The sequence below is a fragment of the Lottia gigantea genome (genome assembly GCF_000327385.1).
Source record: "Lottia gigantea unplaced genomic scaffold LOTGIsca_95, whole genome shotgun sequence".
Classification (NCBI taxonomy): domain Eukaryota; kingdom Metazoa; phylum Mollusca; class Gastropoda; family Lottiidae; genus Lottia; species Lottia gigantea.
In genome coordinates, this window is record NW_008711088.1 from 251,949 (window position 1) to 270,352 (window position 18,404).

Below are 18,404 nucleotides of genomic sequence, written 5' to 3' on the forward strand. Positions count from 1 at the left end.
TGAGCTACAACCCATCCCCAAATTGATCATTCTGTTTTTTTGTAGCGAACCACAAATGTCAACCAGGATTTTTTCAATGTGATAATAAACGATGTATACCAGATCATCTAGTGTGTAACGGAGGTCTGGACTGTTTTGACGAAAGCGACGAGTATGATTGTCCAGCCTTAAACTGTACTGGTCGACGTTGGACGTGTAAAACGGTACGACAGTGTATCTCTCGGAAATATCAATGCGATGGAGTCGACGATTGCACAGATGCTAGTGATGAGGAAGATTGTGGTTAGTATACGATTAAAGCATTTTAATGCAATAGCTTTGGTAGTAATGGTGACCAATGAAAACCAGCAATGCAAATTATAGCCACTGCTTTTCGATTTCGATTAATGTATAAAACAGGGTTTATTGATGTGGTGATAAATTTTGAAATTTTTGGGGGTGCTTTGCATAAAATTTTTGGACGATTATAATTTATGTTGTTCTATTCAGTCAGGCTATACTCTCTGAAAACCTAAGACAGGCGTTTTCAACTTGGGGGTCATTTTGAAAATTTTAGGGGTAAGGAGACGCTTTGTGGTCTAGCATAAAATTTTTGGACGATAATAATTTAAGATGTTTTATTCAGTCAGACTATACTCTCTGACATGAAAACGATTGCTGGGAAAACCTAAAAACGAAAATCATGAAGTAGTAAGGATTTGTAGGGGGGAGGGTTTAGTTCCAAATATGTTTTTCTTTCAGCTACAAATTTGGTGCCTGCCAAAAATAATTAATTAAAAGTATGTGTTTTGATTTTGTTTTTTCAGCTACACGAGCGCCTGATGAATGCCATGATAATGAGTTTAAATGTACAGTTGGAGGTTGTATACCAGAAACGTGGAAATGTGACGGACAGGAGGATTGTGAGGATGGCTCGGATGAACCCTCGACTTGTGGTAGGCTACTTACTTTTTTTTTTTTACATGATTTAGGGTGTGCACAAGTTTTGAGCCTACATATTTATTCTTTCAACAGATTGTAAAGAGGTTTTCTAAATTTTTTAGACGTCTGATTGAAAATTAGAATGATGTAAATTGATGCTATCATTATCTCTGATACACATAAAAAATTTAGAAAACCCCTTTACAATCTCTTTAACAAGAACCACAGACGTCTGATTGAAAATTAGAATGATGTAAATTGATGCTATCAGTGTCCCTGATACACATAAAAAATTTAGAAAACCTCTTTACAATCTCTTTAACAAGAACCACAGACGTCTGATTGAAAATTAGAATGATGTAAATTGATGCTATCAGTGTCCCTGATACACATAACAAATTTAGAAAACTTCTTTACAATCTCTTTAACAAGAACCACAGACGTCTGATTGAAAATTAGAATGATGTAAATTGACGCTATCAGTGTCCCTGATACACATAAAAAAACTTAAAAAACCTTGCCAAGTCCTGGTATATTAAAATGATTATTTTTTCTGTTTCTATAGCAACACCGACATGTTACTCAGGAAGATTTAGATGTAATAATGGAAGATGTATATTTCACGGGTGGGTTTGTGATGGAGATGACGACTGCGGTGATAATTCAGACGAAGCTCAGAGTCTGACTTGTGGTACGTAGTAAGAAAATAAAGTTTATTTTTTGACAGACTCGTTGTTGAAAACGTAATCCTTTGAACCCTGAGTGTAAATGAAATATAACGTCATTCCTGTTTCTGAGACTTAAGTATGATTGGTCAAAAAAATGGCTCATCTGTCCCTTTTACCAAAGTCAGCTTCCCTCTTCATTGAAAGAGATAGGTTTGCTACCCGCTATCTTATCGTACCTTAGTCTCAGAAACAGGAATTTTTTAGCTAAGCTAATCAGTAATAGTGTTCACAGCTCAACGTCGAAATTTGAGTCTTCAAATCCATGTGCTAGAATTATCTACGTTTGAAAGTTAAAATGACAACTCGTCTTTTCTTGAGACACTGTCATATATAGAAAAGATATCTATAGAAATAGACAGTAAAATTCCTAGTTTAAGATATTTTTGAAGGAATTATGTGATTTTTGTACATTTCTAGTATTTCTGAAGACTATTTACATATATTCAAGACTCAAATCAACCAAGCCAAGGACCATGTATAGTGTATTGTTGTATTTTTAAAGGAATTATGTGATTTTGGTACATTTCTAGTATTTCTGAAGACTATTTACATATATTCAAGACTCAAATCAACACCCCAAAATGGATTTCATATCATTACAGTTATGTTTTATATTATTTTTTCAGCCCCACCCCCATTCAGTTGTCCATCAGGAGAATGGGAATGCCCTGGTACCAGAGTCTGTATTAATATTACCAGCGTCTGCGATGGTTCCATAGATTGTCCTCAAGGTCATGACGAAAGTCCAGTCTGCAGTAAGTTTTCATTTAACGAAAAACAAAATTTTTATGTGTATCAGAGACACTGATAAGATCAATTTACATCATTCTAATTTTCAATCAGATGTCTGTGGTTCTTGTTAAAGAGATTGTGAAGAGGTTTTCTAAATTTTTTATGTGTATCAGGGACACTGATAGCATCAATTTACATCATTCTAATTTTCAATCAGATGTCTGTGGTTCTTGTTAAAGAGATTGTAAAGAGGTTTTCTATATTTTTTTATGTGTATCAGAGACACTGATAGCATCAATTTACACCATTCTAATTTTCAATCAGACGTCTATGGTTCTTGTTAAAGAAATTGTAAAGAGGTTTTCTAAATTTTTTATGTGTATCAGAGACACTGATAGCATCAATTTACATCATTCTAATTTTCAATCAGACGTCTGTGGTTCTTGTTAAAGAGATTGTAAAGAGGTTTTCTAAATTGTTTATGTGTATCAGGGACACCGATATCATCAATTTACATCATTCTAATTTTCAATCAGACGTCTATGGTTCTTGTTAAAGAGATTGTAAAGAGGTTTTCTAAATTTTTTATATGTATCAGGGACACTGATAGCATCAATTTACATCATTCTAATTTTCAATCAGACGTCTGTGGTTCTTGTTAAAGAGATTGTAAAGAGGTTTTCTAAATTTTTTATGTGTATCAGGGACACTGATAGCGTCAATTTACACCATTCTAATTTTCAATCAGATGTCTGTGGTTCTTGTTAAAGAGATTGTAAAGAGGTTTTCTAAATTTTTTATGTGTATCAGGGACACCGATAGCATCAATTTACATCATTCTAATTTTCAATCAGACGTCTGTAGTTCCTGTAATTCCTGTAAAACTAAGTATTTTATGACGTCACTAATCACAAAGGGCCTTAAATATTATTAGCAGCTTTTTCGACAGTGACGTCATCAAACACTTAGTTTTAGTGGAATTACAAGAAGCACAGACGTCTGATTGAAAATTAGTTATTATCTCTTCATTTTATTTCATTTTGAATAATTTTTTTTGTCCCTAGATTCGGAGAGTTGTAGGCTAGAAAATGGTGGCTGTAGTCATCGTTGTATTCAGACTCCGCGTGGTGCTGAGTGTTTTTGTCCTGAAGGTCAGGAATTGAATGATACCAAGATCTGTCAAGGTTTGTGTTAAACAGGCTTCATCCTTCATCCCTATTCATAATCTGAGATTTGTGTTAAACCTGCTTCCTTCCTATTCCCATTGCGGTTAGGTATTAGGGGGTGAGAGCAGACACCAGGCTGACTCTCGGACTGGCACAGGCATCAGAATTTTTCTTACTTTGAGAAGGATTCGAACCCACGGTATCTAATTGCCTAGCAGACGACATTCCAACTCGCTACCAACAGAGCTAATTATGTATTAGAAATTGGGTATAGGGGGTGAAAGCCGTCACCGAGCCGACTCTCAAAAGCACTGGCACAGGCATCAGAATTTTTCTTACCCTCAGGAGGATTCGAACCCATAGCATAATTGTCGTTAGGGTGGGACAATTGACTAAGGCCCCATGTACTACAGGCTGAAGACGTTAAAGATCCCGCGACAGTTGGCAATCGCAAAAGAGTAGGATAATGCCGCTGTCCTGGCAAAATTTCGCTCATTGCACAGTGCATGGCCATGCCCATCTTCATTAGCTCAATCAGTTGAGGACTGCAGTTTTCTTGCATTTCCTGTCCGAAAGAAAACATTTTTGAATGCCCTTTTTTGTCTATTTCAGATAAGAATGAATGTGACCCCCCAGGAATTTGTAGCCAGACGTGTATTAATACGAAGGGGTCTTATAAATGTCAATGTGACGAAGGTTATTCTTTATTACCCGATAAAAAAACATGTCAAGCTAGCAGAAGTAAGTTATAACATAGATTTTGTCCGTCTGCCATTTGTCCGTCTGTCTGTCCATGTTTGGCTTGTGAATTCGATGGAGGTTTTGATATTGACCAGTTATTTGGTTTCTTGGAGCCATAGTGGCTCGGTGAGTTAGACGCTTCCTTGCTAACTTGAAGGTCCAGGGTTCAATCCAAGCACAGGTTGAGATAATACCTTCAGATTTTTCAACCCAGTTTCCCCCTGTCAGTGAGTTAGACACTTGCTTGCTAACTTGAAGGTCCAGGGTTCAATCCAAGCACAGGTTGAGATAATACCTTCAGATTTTTCAACCCAGTTTCCCCCTGTCAGTGAGTTAGACACTTGCTTGCTAACCTGAAGGTCCAGGGTTCAATCCAAGCACAGGTCGAGATAATACCTTCAGATTTTTCAACCCAGTTTCCCCGTCAGTGATGTTAGATGCTTGCTTGCTAACCTGAAGGTCCAGGGTTCAATCCAAGCACAGGTCGAGATAATACCTTCAGATTTTTCAACCCAGTTTCCCCGTCAGTGATGTTAGATGCTTGCTCGCTAACCTGAAGGTCCAGGGTTCAATCCTGGCATAGGTCGACATAATTACTTCAGATTTGTCAGTTATGTAGGTAAGAGAGACTGACATAGAAAAAGCGTCTAGTTGTTCGGATGGGACAATAAACTGAGTCCCTGTGTTCTACAGGGTTCAATCCCAGCATATATCGAGCTAATACCTTCAGATTTTTCAACCCAGTTTCCCCCTGTCAGTGATGTAGGTGAGAGAGACTGACATGGAAAAAGCGTCTAGTTGTTCGGATGGGACAATAAACTGAGTCCCTGTGTGCTACAGGCTGTGTAATGTAAAAGATGTAAAATGTCTTTGCAAAATTTCCCTCATTTCACACTGCAAGGTGTTACTTGTCTTCATACGACTAAGTAGGTTTAAAACAGTTACTTAATTTGAAATCCTTAAATGCCTTTTTTTTTAATTTTGAATTTTAGACACGTCTGAAGTGTTTCTATTAGTTGCTACAAGAAAGACTATCATACGATCTAGTCTAGATGCCTGGATGTACAAGTCTTTACCACTGGTTAACCAGAGATCGCTGTCTGCTATTGATATAGACGTAGCCACAGGACATATTTACTATTCTGATACAGGCCTGAAGAAGATTTTCAGAGCTACGTATAATGGTACAGATATTACGGAGGTATGGTCTAGCTTAGAGGGAGCATTGGTTATATACAGGGGAAGGAGATGGTCAGAGTTGGTGGGGTGGGGCACTCAAATTTTCAATCCCCAGGCCTGAAGTAGATTTTTAGGGCTACGTATAATGGCACAGATATTACAGAGGTATGGTCTAGCTTAGAGGGAGCATTGGCTTATATACCGGGGGAGGGGATGGGTAGAGTTGGTGGGGTGGGGCACTCATATTTTCAATCCCCAGGCCTGAAGTAGATTTTTAGGGCTACGTATAATGGCACAGATATTTCAGAGGTATGGGCTAGCTTAGAGGGAGAATTGGTTATATACAGGGGGAGGGGATGGTCGGAGTTGGTGGGGTGGGGCACTCAAATTTTCAATCCCCAGGCCTGAAGTAGATTTTTAGGGCTACGTATAATGGCACAGATATTACAGAGGTATGGGCTAGCTTAGAGGGAGAATTGGCTTATATACCGGGGGAGGGGATGGGTCGGAGTTGGTGGGGTGGGGCACTAAAATTTTCAATCCCCAGGCCTGAAGTAGATTTTTAGGGCTACGTATAATGGTACAGATATTACACAGGTATGGTCTAGCTTAGAGGGACCATGCAAAATTTCCCTCATTGCACACTGCATTGTATTTCGTTTTGTTTTGTTTCAGATTATATCAACTGGTGTAGATGTTATAGAAGATATAGCTGTTGATGCCATTGTCCTGGCAAATTTCCCTCATTGCACACTGCATTGTATTTCGTTTTGTTTCAGATTATATCAACTGGTGTAGATGTTATAGAAGATATAGCAGTTGATGCCACTGTCCTGGCAAATTTCCCTCATTGCACACTGCATTGTATTTCGTTTGGTTTCAGATAATATCAACTGGTGTAGATGTTATAGAAGATATAGCTGTTGATTGGATCGCTAGGAATATTTATTGGACGGATTATCGTATGGAGACGGTCGAGGTAGCAGATATTGACGGTAACGAAAGAGTCGTACTGATTAGTACTAATATTACTAATCCTAGAGGTATTGAAGTGGATCCCAGAGACGGGTATGTTAAACTTGTTTTTATACGCCCACATGAAATCGCCTATGTCAGTCCGTTCGTCCATTGGTCCGTCCGTCCACAATTGCTCATAAACACTCTAGAAGGCACAATTCTTGACAGATTTAAATGAAATGTTTGTGTTTGTAATCACCCAAGGATGAACCCTTTTGAAAATCAGAAGAATCGAAAAATAATGAGTTTGAGTTATTGCCCTTGTTCTTGAAAACTATTCGCTGTAAACACTCTAGAAGGCACAATTCTTGAAGGATTTAGACGAAACTTGGTATGGTTGTTTGTAATCACTCGGAATGCACCTATTGCTCGCGTCACATTATCCCGTCGCTGGAAAGGGCAGCCAGGTGATTTGTTAAAACAGAGGTCAAGCAAAGGTTAACAGAATGAAGGACAGTGTTAGACCTGACTGTAGTGATTACGTACAAAGCTAATAGCTAATAAAACTTTCGAAACAAAACTAATAAAATACAAACTGAAGTTAGGGCTAATTTTAATTTGAGGGGGCTAATTTATCTTTTTTCATTTTTTTTGACAGGTTACGATATTTGTTTTGGTCAGATTGGGGTCAGAATCCAAAAATAGAGCGTGTTGGATTGGACGGTTCCAGTCGAGTTGCCATAGTAACAGACAAGATTTACTGGCCGAATGCCTTAACTCTGGATTATCCGAACAAACGTCTCTATTTCGCAGACGCCAGATTAGATTTTATAGATTACTGCAATTACGATGGTAGTGGACGACACAGGATGTTTTCCAACGATCATGTGAGTTTTTCTTCTTTTTTTACCTATCCCAGAATGCCTCACTAACCTGAAGGTCCAGGGTTCAATCTTGGCATAGGTCAATGAAATGAAATGAAATGAATGGAGTTTTACGTCCTACTTTTCTGCACCATGTGGGCTAATGAAGACGGCCAGCATAGGTCGAGAAAATACCTTCAGATTTTTCAACCCAGTTTCCCCTTGTCAGTGAGTTGGACGCTTGCTCACTAACCTGAAGGTCCAGGGTTCAATCCTAGCATAGGTTGAGATAATACCTTCAGATTTTTCAACCCTGGTTTCCCCCTGTCAGTGAGTTAGATGCTTGCTCACTAACCTGAAGGTCTAGGATTCAATCCCAGCATAGGTCAAGATAATACCTTCAGATTTTTCAACCCAGTTTCCCCCTGTTAGTGAGTTAGAAGCTTGCTCGCTAACCTGAACGTCCAGGGTTCAATCCCAGCATAGGTTGAGATAATACCTTCAGATTTTTCAACCCAGTTTCCCCCTGTTAGTGAGTTAGAAGCTTGCTCGCTAACCTGAAGGTCCAGGGTTCAATCCCAGCTTAGGTTGAGATAATACCATCGGATTTTTCAATCTAGCTTCTTGGTCAGTGGGGAGCCACGGTGGATCATCGAGTTAGATCATTATAACTTTTATATCTTTCAGTTTTTGAGACATCCTCATGCCTTAACGATATTTGAAGATCGTATCTATTGGACGGATCGTGCCGCTAATCGAATATCGCGATGTAATAAATTCAACTGTACGGAGAGAACGGTGATGGCATCAAATATTGCCCGCCCCCTGGGAATCGTTGCTTATCATTCGGTACGACAACCAATTGGTATGTAGGACTCCATAGATATTTTATTTCAACACACCTGAATTTGAAGGCTTAAATTTCGACAGTGAACTGTGAACACTATTACTGATAAGCTTAGCTAAAATATTCCTGTTTCTGAGACTAAAGTATGATTGGTCAAAAAAATGGCACATCTGTCCCTTTAACAAAGTCAGCTTTACTCTTCATTGAAAGAGATAGGTTTTCTATCGGTTATCTAATCGTACCTTAGTCTCAGAAACGGGAATTTTTTCAGCTAAGTCAATCAGTAATAGTGTTCACAGTTCACTGTCGAAATTTGAGCCTTCAAATCCATGTGTGTTCAGAATTATTCACGTTTGAAAGTTAAAATGACAACTTGTCTTTTCTTGAGACACTGTGATATATAGAAAAGACATCTATAGAAATAGTGAGTAAAATTCCTAGTTTGAGATATTTTTGAAGGAATTATGTGATTTGGTACATTTCTAGTATTTCTGAAGACTATTTACATATATTCAACACTCAAATCAAACCCTGAAAATGGCGAAACCTGTCCCTTAAAATTGACCATTACTTATAATTTATTTTGAACATTGCCTGATAAATAATTAATATATATATTTTAGGCAGTAACTCGTGTGAAAAGAAACCATGCAGTCATCTGTGTCTGCTATCACCAACATCAGAATTAGGTTATAAATGTTTGTGTCCAGTTGGATTCAAGATGGATGCCACCAGTCATGTTTGTAAACAAGGTGAAGTAACATTATTATATTAATATGTTCTGTCAGTCTGTTTCAAATCTGACCCTAATTGAACGGGATGAAAGCGGATATGTCACATTCAAAATTTTCCCATCTATTTCCTTTTCCGCCATTGAATTCTGTCTTCACCTACTATTTTTTTCGTCACACTTGACTGAAATGGTTCAAATTGATGATATCAGTGTCCCTGATACACATAAAAAATATAGAAAACCTCTTTACAATCTCTTTAACAAGAACCACAGACATCTGATTGAAAATTAGAATGATGTAAATTGATGCTATCAGTGTCTCTGATACACATAAAAAATTTAGAAAACCTCTTTACAATCTCTTTAACAAGAACCACAGACGTCTGATTGAAAATTAGAATGATGTAAATTGATGTTATCAGTGTCTCTGATACACATAAAAAATATAGAAAACTTCTTTACAATCTCTTTAACAAGAACCACAGACATCTGATTGAAAATTAGAATGGTGTAAATTGATGCTATCAGTGTCCCTGATACACATAAAAAAATTTAGAAAACCTCTTTACAATCTCTTTAACAAGAACCACAGACGTCTGATTGAAAATTAGAATGATGTAAATTGATGCTATCAGTGTCCCTGATACACATAAAAAATTTAGAAAACCTCTTTACAATCTCTTTAACAAGAACCACAGACGTCTGATTGAAAATTAGAATGATGTAAATTGATGCTATCAGGGTCCCTGATACACATACAAAATATAGAAAACCTCTTTACAATCTCTTTAACAAGAACCACAGACATCTGATTGAAAATTAGAATGATGTAAATTGATGCTGTCAGTGTTTAGAAAATCTCTTTAAGGATTTAAAGGAAACTGACAAAGGATTTTAATTATTTTTTTCAGCTAGTGAAGTTGTATTGTTATACATGCAGCCTAGAATGATATCAGGTATAAAACCTGATAGCAAGGGTAAACCAAGTATGATACCAGTTACTTCCCTTGTTGATGGTTTAGATTTCGACTACGACAGTCGCGAAGGTTTTATATACTATATCGAGAAGGAAAACGTAAGTAGAATTTCCATTTTGTGTAGTTTTAAATGGATGCGTTCTCCATTTTGGGGGGTTGATTTGAGTCTTGAATATATGTAAATAGTCTTCAGAAATACTAGAAATGTATGAAAATCACATAATTCCTTTAAAAATATCCCAAACTAGGAATTTTACTCACTATTTCTATAGATGTCTTTTCTATATATCACAGAGTCTCAAGAAAAGACGAGTCGTTATTTTAACTTTCAAACGTAGATAATTCTGGACACACATGGATTTGAAGGCTCAAATTTTGACAGTGAGCTGTGAACACTATTACTGATTAACTTAGCTAAAAAATTCCATTTCTGAGACTAAAGTATGATTGGTCAAAAAAATGGCTCATCTATCCTTTTAAGAAATACAGTTATCTGATTGGATAATAAAGCTAAATTTAAAACCAATTTTAGTGATTGACCAATCAGATAACTGGAATACTAAAATCATCTTAAGTTAAGAAATACAATAATCTGATTGGATAATAAAACTGAATTTAAGATCAATTTCATTGATTGGCCAATCAGATGACTGGAATACTAAAATCATCTTAAGTTAAGAAATACAGTAATCTGATTGGATAATTAAACTTTAATATTAATAATTGACCAATCAGATGACTGGAAAACATATTAAGTTTATTTTTCAAGAATGATTCCCCTGAATTATGAATATTATTTTTTACAGGGTAGTTTGAGAAGAATTCAAATCAATGGTCAAAACGCGTCAGAATTTGTCCCGACGGCCGTCATTGGTCAGCCTAATGCCCTGGCTATTGATTGGCTCTCTAATAATTTATATTGGGCCAATGAAGATATGAGCACGATAGAAGTTATGAAGATGACGGGGGAGAAACACTATCGTAAAATATTAATCAGTAATAATGGGAAAGAGACTGATGTAGCTGCTCCGTTATCTATTTGTTTAGATCCAGTTCAAGGGTACGTACCGTATATTTGCGTGTATCGTATCCCAGATACAGGTTTTGATAGGGTCTTATTAACCCGTATTAAACTAAACCCACTACACTTCATTTTGGGGGCGTGGAAATGAGATTGGTGCTATTTAAATCTGACCAATCAGATCAGTAGAACAGAAATGAGGTCATGTAAACAAAACACAACATCGCTTTGCCACTGCCTGTTTGAAGAGATAAGAACACATTCTTTCCAAGTAAATATTACAAAGTAAGGTTTGATTTTCTCTTAGCTTCAATTCTTTAACGAAAATCTTACTCAATTCTGTACCGTACATATTCATCAAAACATTTAATGACACCCTACTTTCGTTTTGTTTACGTGATTTGTTTTGATTGGCTGAAATTTGTTACCAATACAGTAGGGCCAATTTTGATTGGACAATATTTAACTATGAATACGTAATTTTTTCTCACTTGTATTTACCACGGCCCCGAGTATAGTATTTTGTGACATGGTTTTTATCAGGTAAGGTCAAAAGGTTAATTTGACGAATATGAATTATCCCAATAACCTTTTGACCTTACCTGATGACCTCTGCTTTAACCAATCAATTTCTTTCGATATGTTTATGATATTTTTTATATTTTCAGGAAACTATATTGGTCTGATAAAGGAGGTAATGGCGTCCCTGCTAAAATAGGCGTAATGAATATGGACGGAACCAAGTCTAAAGTTTTGGTATCAACTGATATTAGAGTACCACAATATCTTACTATAGACATCAATAACCAGGCTTTATATTGGTCCGATTCTTTCCATCAAGACGTAAGTTTAGTTGCTTGCTCATTGACCTCGGGGCCATGGTGGCTCGGTGATGTTAGACACTTGTTCGTTAACCTGAAGGTCCAGGGTTCAATCCCAGCATAGGTCAAGATAATACCTTCAGATTTTTAAACCCAGTTTCCCCCTGTCAGTGATGTAGGTAAGAGGGGCTGACATGGAAAAAGTGTCTAGTCGTTCGGGTGGACAATAAACCGAGGTCCTGTGTGCTACAGGCTGTACATAGTGAAGATCCCTCGACAGTTGGAAATCAAAAAAGAGTAGGCTCACGATGCTGTCCTTACAAAATTTCCCTCATTGCACACTGCATGGTGTTGCCTGTCTTCATTAGCCCAATTAGGTTCAGAACGGTAGGATGTAAAACTCCATTTCATTTCATTTCGTTGTTTCTTTTTCAAGAGACTGATTCCGAACCTAAGTCACCAGGCGGTTTAACGGTTTACAAGAATCGTTTGTATTATACTGATTCTGATTACGAGGCCATCTATGAGGCCAACTTTTCAAATTTGACACATCCAACGCAGGTCAAAAATAATCTTCCAAAATTACAGTCACTGAAAATATATTATGACAGGCATGGTAAGTTATCTTTGTTAAAATTTCCCTCATTTCACACTGCATAGTGTTGCCTGTCTTGAGCACATCTCAAGTCAAAAATAATTTCCCAAAATTGCAGTCTCCTGATACACATGAAAAATTTAGAAAACCTCTTTACAATCTCTTTAACAAGAACCACAGACGTCTGATTGAAAATTAGAATGATGTAAATTGATGCTATCAGTGTCTCTGATACACATAAAAAATATAGAAAACCTCTTTACAATCTCTTTAACAAGAACCACAGACGTCTGATTGAAAATTAGAATGATGTAAATTGATGCTATCAGTGTCTCTGATACACATGAAAAATTTAGAAAACCTCTTTACAATCTCATTAACACTGTTGTTTTTATATGCTTTTTTGTAGATAGTGGAAGCAATGGGTGTTCAGATAATTACGGAGGATGTTCACAGTTATGTTTACCAATTGGTGTGAACAAACAGAAGAAATGCGACTGTGGTATCGGATTTGTTTTACAATCCAACGGTGATTGCCAAGGTAAACATAATTACCATTAAATTTCTTAAACCCTTTGAACGCTGAGTAACGTGCTCGCTAACCTGAAGGTCCAGGGTTCAGATTTTTCAACCTGGTTTCCCCCTGTCAGTGATGTAGGTAAGACAGGCTGACATGGAAAAAGTGTTTAGTCATTCGGATGGGACAATAAACCGAGGCCCCGTGTTCTACAGACTACAAATCCCTCGACAGTTGGAAATTGAAAAAAAACAGGCTAATGCCACTGTCCTGGCAGTCTGCTTTAACAAATAAAATTTCTACCCTCTACAGCCCAGGCATTTTGTTACGCGGTGGTTATCAAACCTAACCCTAACTGAAGTGGCTATATTAAAAATAAAAGCTAATAAAAAAACGTAAGGAAAGTTTGGTCTAATTTAATTTAGACAACATGATTCTATTTGAGAATTGTATTCTGCAGAAAAGTAGGACGTAAAACTCCACCCATCCATTTTTTCAGAATCGAATTCGTTCCTGTTGATATCACAGTATAAAAAGTTACGAGGGTTTGGACTGAGTGAACAGAATCCTCAAGAAGCTATGGTACCAGTTGGTGGAGAAGGTCTGTAATTTCTGTCATTAATTCTAAATTTGTAATTTGTTTTACTCGGTTTTCCTACTGTTAGTAATAAATTTAAAAGCCAACTTGGAAATGGTGTAATATCGTTCAAAATTGGTGGAAATGGTCTGTAATTTTTTTCGTTGATTTTTAACGAACTTCATATGACATCTTAGATTTTTTAATTTCCTTCGTTTTTTTCAATTTTTTTTTCCTTGATTTACATTTTGATTGAATTGCAGTAAAACCACTTGCCAAATTTCTATGGACATATTAATTAATTATCTTTTGATTACATTGTAGGTAAACCTCGTGCCAGATTTCAATTCTAAAAAGTAGTATGCTTTGGTATTTCAGGTAGAGCAATCAGTAAAAGAGAAGTTACTAAGCTTATGTATATTGACAACATTTTGATTGAATTGTAGTTAAACCCCATGCCAAATTTCAATTCTAAAAAGTGATATGCTTGGTATTTCAGGTAGAGCAATCAGTAAAATAGAAGTCATAATGAAATTTGGATATATTTATTGGACGGATTTGAATCCAGGGGACAAGATCAACAAAGCCGCCAGTACGTTGAATCGTATCAAAGCAGACGGCTCAGAATTTCAAGTTGTAATTAAATCTGGAGTAGGAACGAACGGAATTCAAGGCATCGCTATTGATTGGTTAGCAGGTAAGTAGAAATTATTTTGATGGTGGGGTACGTAAACTGATTTGGAAATCTTTTTCACCAAAGGTTTTCTAGTCCAGTTTTCAAGATTTCTCCACAGTTGCTGTCCTGGTAAAATTTCCCTCATTGCACACTGCATGGCGTTGTCAGTTTTAATACGCCCACATGAAATGGGGGGGGCGTATATTGCCGACACCCATGTCCGTCCATCCATCCGTCGGTCCGTCCACAATTGCTCGTAAACACTCCAGAAGGCACAATTCTTGATGGATTTTGACAAAACTTAGTATAAGTGTTCGTAATCACCCAAGGATGAACTCTATTGAAAATCAGAAGAATCAAAAAATATTTAGTATGAGTTATTGCCCTTGTTCTTGAAAACACTGTAAACATTCTACAAGGCACAATTCTTGACGGATTTTGATGAAACTTGGTAATATTATTCAGTATCGCCCTAAAGAGTTCAAAAGAAGTGTATGACTGAAGGTTGAATATTTCATACTGGTAATTGTTACTGTACTGCTAAATATTTTTATTCAAATTCAAAGCTGCCAGTAGGTGTATATTACCTTGCCTGGCAAGCTATCTTAAATTCAGTTTTATCATCCAATCAGATTACTGTATTTCATATGTTAAGATGATTCCATTCATTTGATTGGTCAATCACTTTAAAACAAACATTTATTATCCAATCAGATAAGTGTATTTCATCTTCTCTAAATCTATTTTTAGGAAATCTATATTTTACCAATGCATTCACCATTGAAACGTTTATCGAGGCGTGTCGATTGGACGGAAGTTATCGTAGAGTTATAATACGTGAACCACAAGGCCGACCTCGTTCGATTGCTGTTGATCCTATCAAAAGGTTTATGTTTCTTTTGTATAAAAAATAGCAAAAAATATCTATACATCCAAGCAATAATTGCAAAGTAGTCGACTGCTCCAAAGAGAAGTACCATCAGGTGTTTTTAATCTAAATCTCGTCCAAAGTATGGCAAAATCGAGAGTAAAAGTTGTATAGTAGTGGACTCCTTCAAAGAGAGTAGCTGTAGCGTAATTGGTTAGAGTGTTAGAGAGTTACATGACATCATTTGCTAGGTTGAAACAAACGGTGGTTGTGGGGGTTTTATTTCGGTCAGCGTTTGAAAATCTTTCTTCGCTGTTCTTTTTTATTGTTCCTTTTCAATCCCACCAATTTTCATGGATTTTGATGGAATTGTTTTCTATTTTTTGGATCGAGTTTGGACAATTTTGTTTCAGATATATATATTGGGCAGACTACGGTCAACATCCGAAGATCGAGAGAGCGAATCTAGACGGAAGTAACAGAACAACGTTAGTATCAAATGGTATAAGTTTTCCGCGAGATATAGCCGTTGATATTATAACTCATGATGTTTATTGGGTAGATTCTGTCGTGGATGCGTTACAATCGATCAGCTATAATGGAGAAAACAGACAGTACATCAAAATTAATTTACCAAATCCGTTTGGCGTGGCCGTTTACGGAGATTGGATCTATTGGGTGGATAGAAATCTGAAAAAGGTATGTGAGAAATTTTTGTGGAAATGTAAAAAGCGTCTAGTCGTTGGGCAATAAACCAAGGCCCTTTGTGATAATGGCTCTCGACAGTTGGAAATTGAAAAGGAGCAGGCTAATGCTGCTGTCCTGGCAAAATTTCCCTCATTACACACTGCATGGCATTGCCTGTCTTCATTAGCCCAATCAGGTGCAGTCGTAGAAATTTGACCTACCAGAACCCAGTGATGCCTCAAAATTTCCCTCATTGTACACTGCATGGCATTGCCTGTCTTCATTAGCCCAATCAGGTGCAGAAGTACAAATTCGACCTACCAGACCAGATGTCTCAAAATTTCCCTCATTGCACACTGCCCACTTTTTAGCCAATCAGAAATAAGAAATATAATATTTATTGTAGATATTTAAAGGTAGAAAGACAAAGAGATCCAATGATTCTATTATCGTCGTCAAGAGTGATCTTCCAGAACTTCGAGATGTCAAAATATTCGACGATTCAATTCAACCAAAAGGTACGTTAATTTCATAGAAAACCTTGAAAATATTCCACACCGATATTGTGACATTGTCGTTTAGGGTAGGGTTTGTACAGTTTTAGAAAATGGTCTATCAACAATGATTTCAAAATGGCTGACAGTCAATATCGCCTGGGAAACCTATTGGGCAAATGTCAAAAAAATTTTGTTTTGCGTTTATTTTTCGATAACTGTTGTTTGTCACGTGACAATATGGCGTATGAATACATCTCAAAACAAAACATTTCACGAAATCACTCGAATGTGATCAGTGGCCATTTTGTCAAAGACTTTAGTTAATGGTGACAGCACACGAACGAATCTTGAGTAAAATCTCATGGTTGCCGTGCTTCCACTACATGGTTAACGTGTGGCTGACAGGATTTATAATATCTAACAAGTTTGATAATTGTCTCCGCTTGTTTTATCGTCTTCTATATTTGATATCAGGTGAAAGTCCGTGTATTAACAACAATGGCGGATGTGATCAGCTCTGTTTCGCTCTACCAAATAAAGACGATCCGACTTGTGTCTGTGCTTCAGGAAAACTCGATACAGACGGCAAATCTTGTACAGGTAAGTTAATTTTATCAAAAGGGGGAGGAGGGTATTGGACTTGAATCAATCTGACAAGTGAGCTCAAAGTTAAGTGCAATGGGTTTGAATCCTCCTCAATGGAAGAAAAATTGTGCCTGTGCCAGTGCTTTTGAGAGATGGTCACAGTGTTGGCTCTAACCCCCTAATACCTAACCCTTATCCTCCTCAAGATAAGAAAAATTCTGATGCCTGTGCCAGTGCTTTCTAGAGTCGGCTCAGTGTTGGCCCTCTACTTCTAATACTAAGTATGGACAGAGAAATTGTAACTATGGAAACCTATTTTATTTTTTTTTTTTTCAGCTCCTAGTGATTTTCTAATCTATGCCGCAGAAAACGAAATCCGTGGTATCAGTTTAGATCTGAAAAATATGGCGGCACCAATTCCACCTATCACTGGCCTGCGAGGTGCCGTAGCTGTAGACTTTGACGCCAAGACACAATATATATATTTTAGTCAAGTTGGTGGAAAGAAAATCAGTCAAGTTAAGAAAGGATCGGTGAAAGTTGAAGACATTTTGGATAACGATATTAACAGTAAGATTTTTCGTTCACTAACTGACTTCCTTAAAAGGGGTTTTGAAAGTTTTCTATGTGTATCAGGGCCGTTTTTGGATTCTGTTTGCACCATTCAAATATTCCCTAAGATGTCTGTGGTTCTTGCAATTCCATTATGACTAATAATTTATTATATAAATTTAGTTTCCCAAAGATCACACAGTGTGAAACTTTGAGTAACAACATGTTTCAGGTTCTGTTTTAGTTGTCAGAAGATCACATAGTGTGAAACTCTGAGTAACAACATGTTTCAGGTTCTGTTTTAGTTGTCTGAAGATCACACAGTGTGAAACTTTGAGTAACAACATGTTTCAGGTTCTGTTTTAGTTGTCTGAAGATCACATAGTGTGAAACTCTGAATAACAACATGTTTCAGGTTCTGTTTTAGTTGTCTGAAGATCACATAGTGTGAAACTCTGAGTAACAACATGTTTCAGGTTCTGTTGTAAATCTTCAGTAAATAAAAAGTGAATTTTGAAAGAGTTTTATTTTGTTATTTAAGGTACCCTATCTAATCATGATATAACGTCAGTAGAAGGAATGGCGTTTGATTGGGTCAGTAAAAGACTGTATTGGGCTGATCTGTTTAAGAAGAGAATCTACAGTATGGGAATAGATAAGAGTAATAAGATTGAGCTGGCCGTTGTGAACAGTCCGAGAGCTGTAGCTGTTGATCCCTGCAGTGGGTATGTGTGTCCATTTTTATACTTACATATAGAAATAAACAGGTAAATTTGACCAGGATAATGACTTAGGTTCATGAGGTTCTTGTCTACCTTGTTCTTGAAAACGCGTTCAATTTTTAGCTTGTAAACCCTTCAAAAGGCACAAATCTTGACGGATTTCAACGAAACTTGGTGTGAGTGTTTGTAATTACCCAAGGATGAACCCTATTGAAAATCAGAAAAATCGAANAATATTTAGTGTGAGTTATTGCCCTTGTTCTTAAAAAAATAAGTTCAAGTTTTAGCCTGTAAACATTCTAGAAGGCCCAATTCTTGACAGATTTTGACAAAACTTGGTAATATTATTCAGTATCGCCCTAAAGAGTTCAAAAGAAGTGTATGACTGAAGGTTTGATATTTCATACTGGTAAATTGTTACTGTACTGCTAAATATTTTTAT

The 18,404-nt window shown here is 36.8% G+C and overlaps 1 protein-coding gene across 1 annotated transcript in view; it reads left to right on the plus strand.

Annotated features, from left to right (window-relative positions):
• LOTGIDRAFT_170222 (hypothetical protein) overlaps positions 1–18,404 on the plus strand; it is a gene marked incomplete at both ends in the record, with an annotated part of 59,006 nt that overhangs the window by 1,378 nt on the left and 39,224 nt on the right. Inside the window, 24 exons of the mRNA XM_009068855.1 lie at positions 46–282; positions 807–935; positions 1,487–1,612; positions 2,276–2,404; positions 3,446–3,565; positions 4,160–4,288; positions 5,281–5,489; positions 6,351–6,535; positions 7,083–7,311; positions 7,975–8,152; positions 8,758–8,886; positions 9,779–9,942; positions 10,651–10,904; positions 11,534–11,708; positions 12,125–12,302; positions 12,691–12,822; positions 13,298–13,399; positions 13,875–14,072; positions 14,802–14,937; positions 15,333–15,618; positions 16,013–16,124; positions 16,578–16,703; positions 17,025–17,258; positions 17,782–17,965. Of these exons, the coding sequence (XP_009067103.1) occupies positions 46–282; positions 807–935; positions 1,487–1,612; positions 2,276–2,404; positions 3,446–3,565; positions 4,160–4,288; positions 5,281–5,489; positions 6,351–6,535; positions 7,083–7,311; positions 7,975–8,152; positions 8,758–8,886; positions 9,779–9,942; positions 10,651–10,904; positions 11,534–11,708; positions 12,125–12,302; positions 12,691–12,822; positions 13,298–13,399; positions 13,875–14,072; positions 14,802–14,937; positions 15,333–15,618; positions 16,013–16,124; positions 16,578–16,703; positions 17,025–17,258; positions 17,782–17,965 (4,081 nt within the window). The remainder of the gene's footprint in view (positions 1–45; positions 283–806; positions 936–1,486; positions 1,613–2,275; positions 2,405–3,445; positions 3,566–4,159; positions 4,289–5,280; positions 5,490–6,350; positions 6,536–7,082; positions 7,312–7,974; positions 8,153–8,757; positions 8,887–9,778; positions 9,943–10,650; positions 10,905–11,533; positions 11,709–12,124; positions 12,303–12,690; positions 12,823–13,297; positions 13,400–13,874; positions 14,073–14,801; positions 14,938–15,332; positions 15,619–16,012; positions 16,125–16,577; positions 16,704–17,024; positions 17,259–17,781; positions 17,966–18,404) is intronic.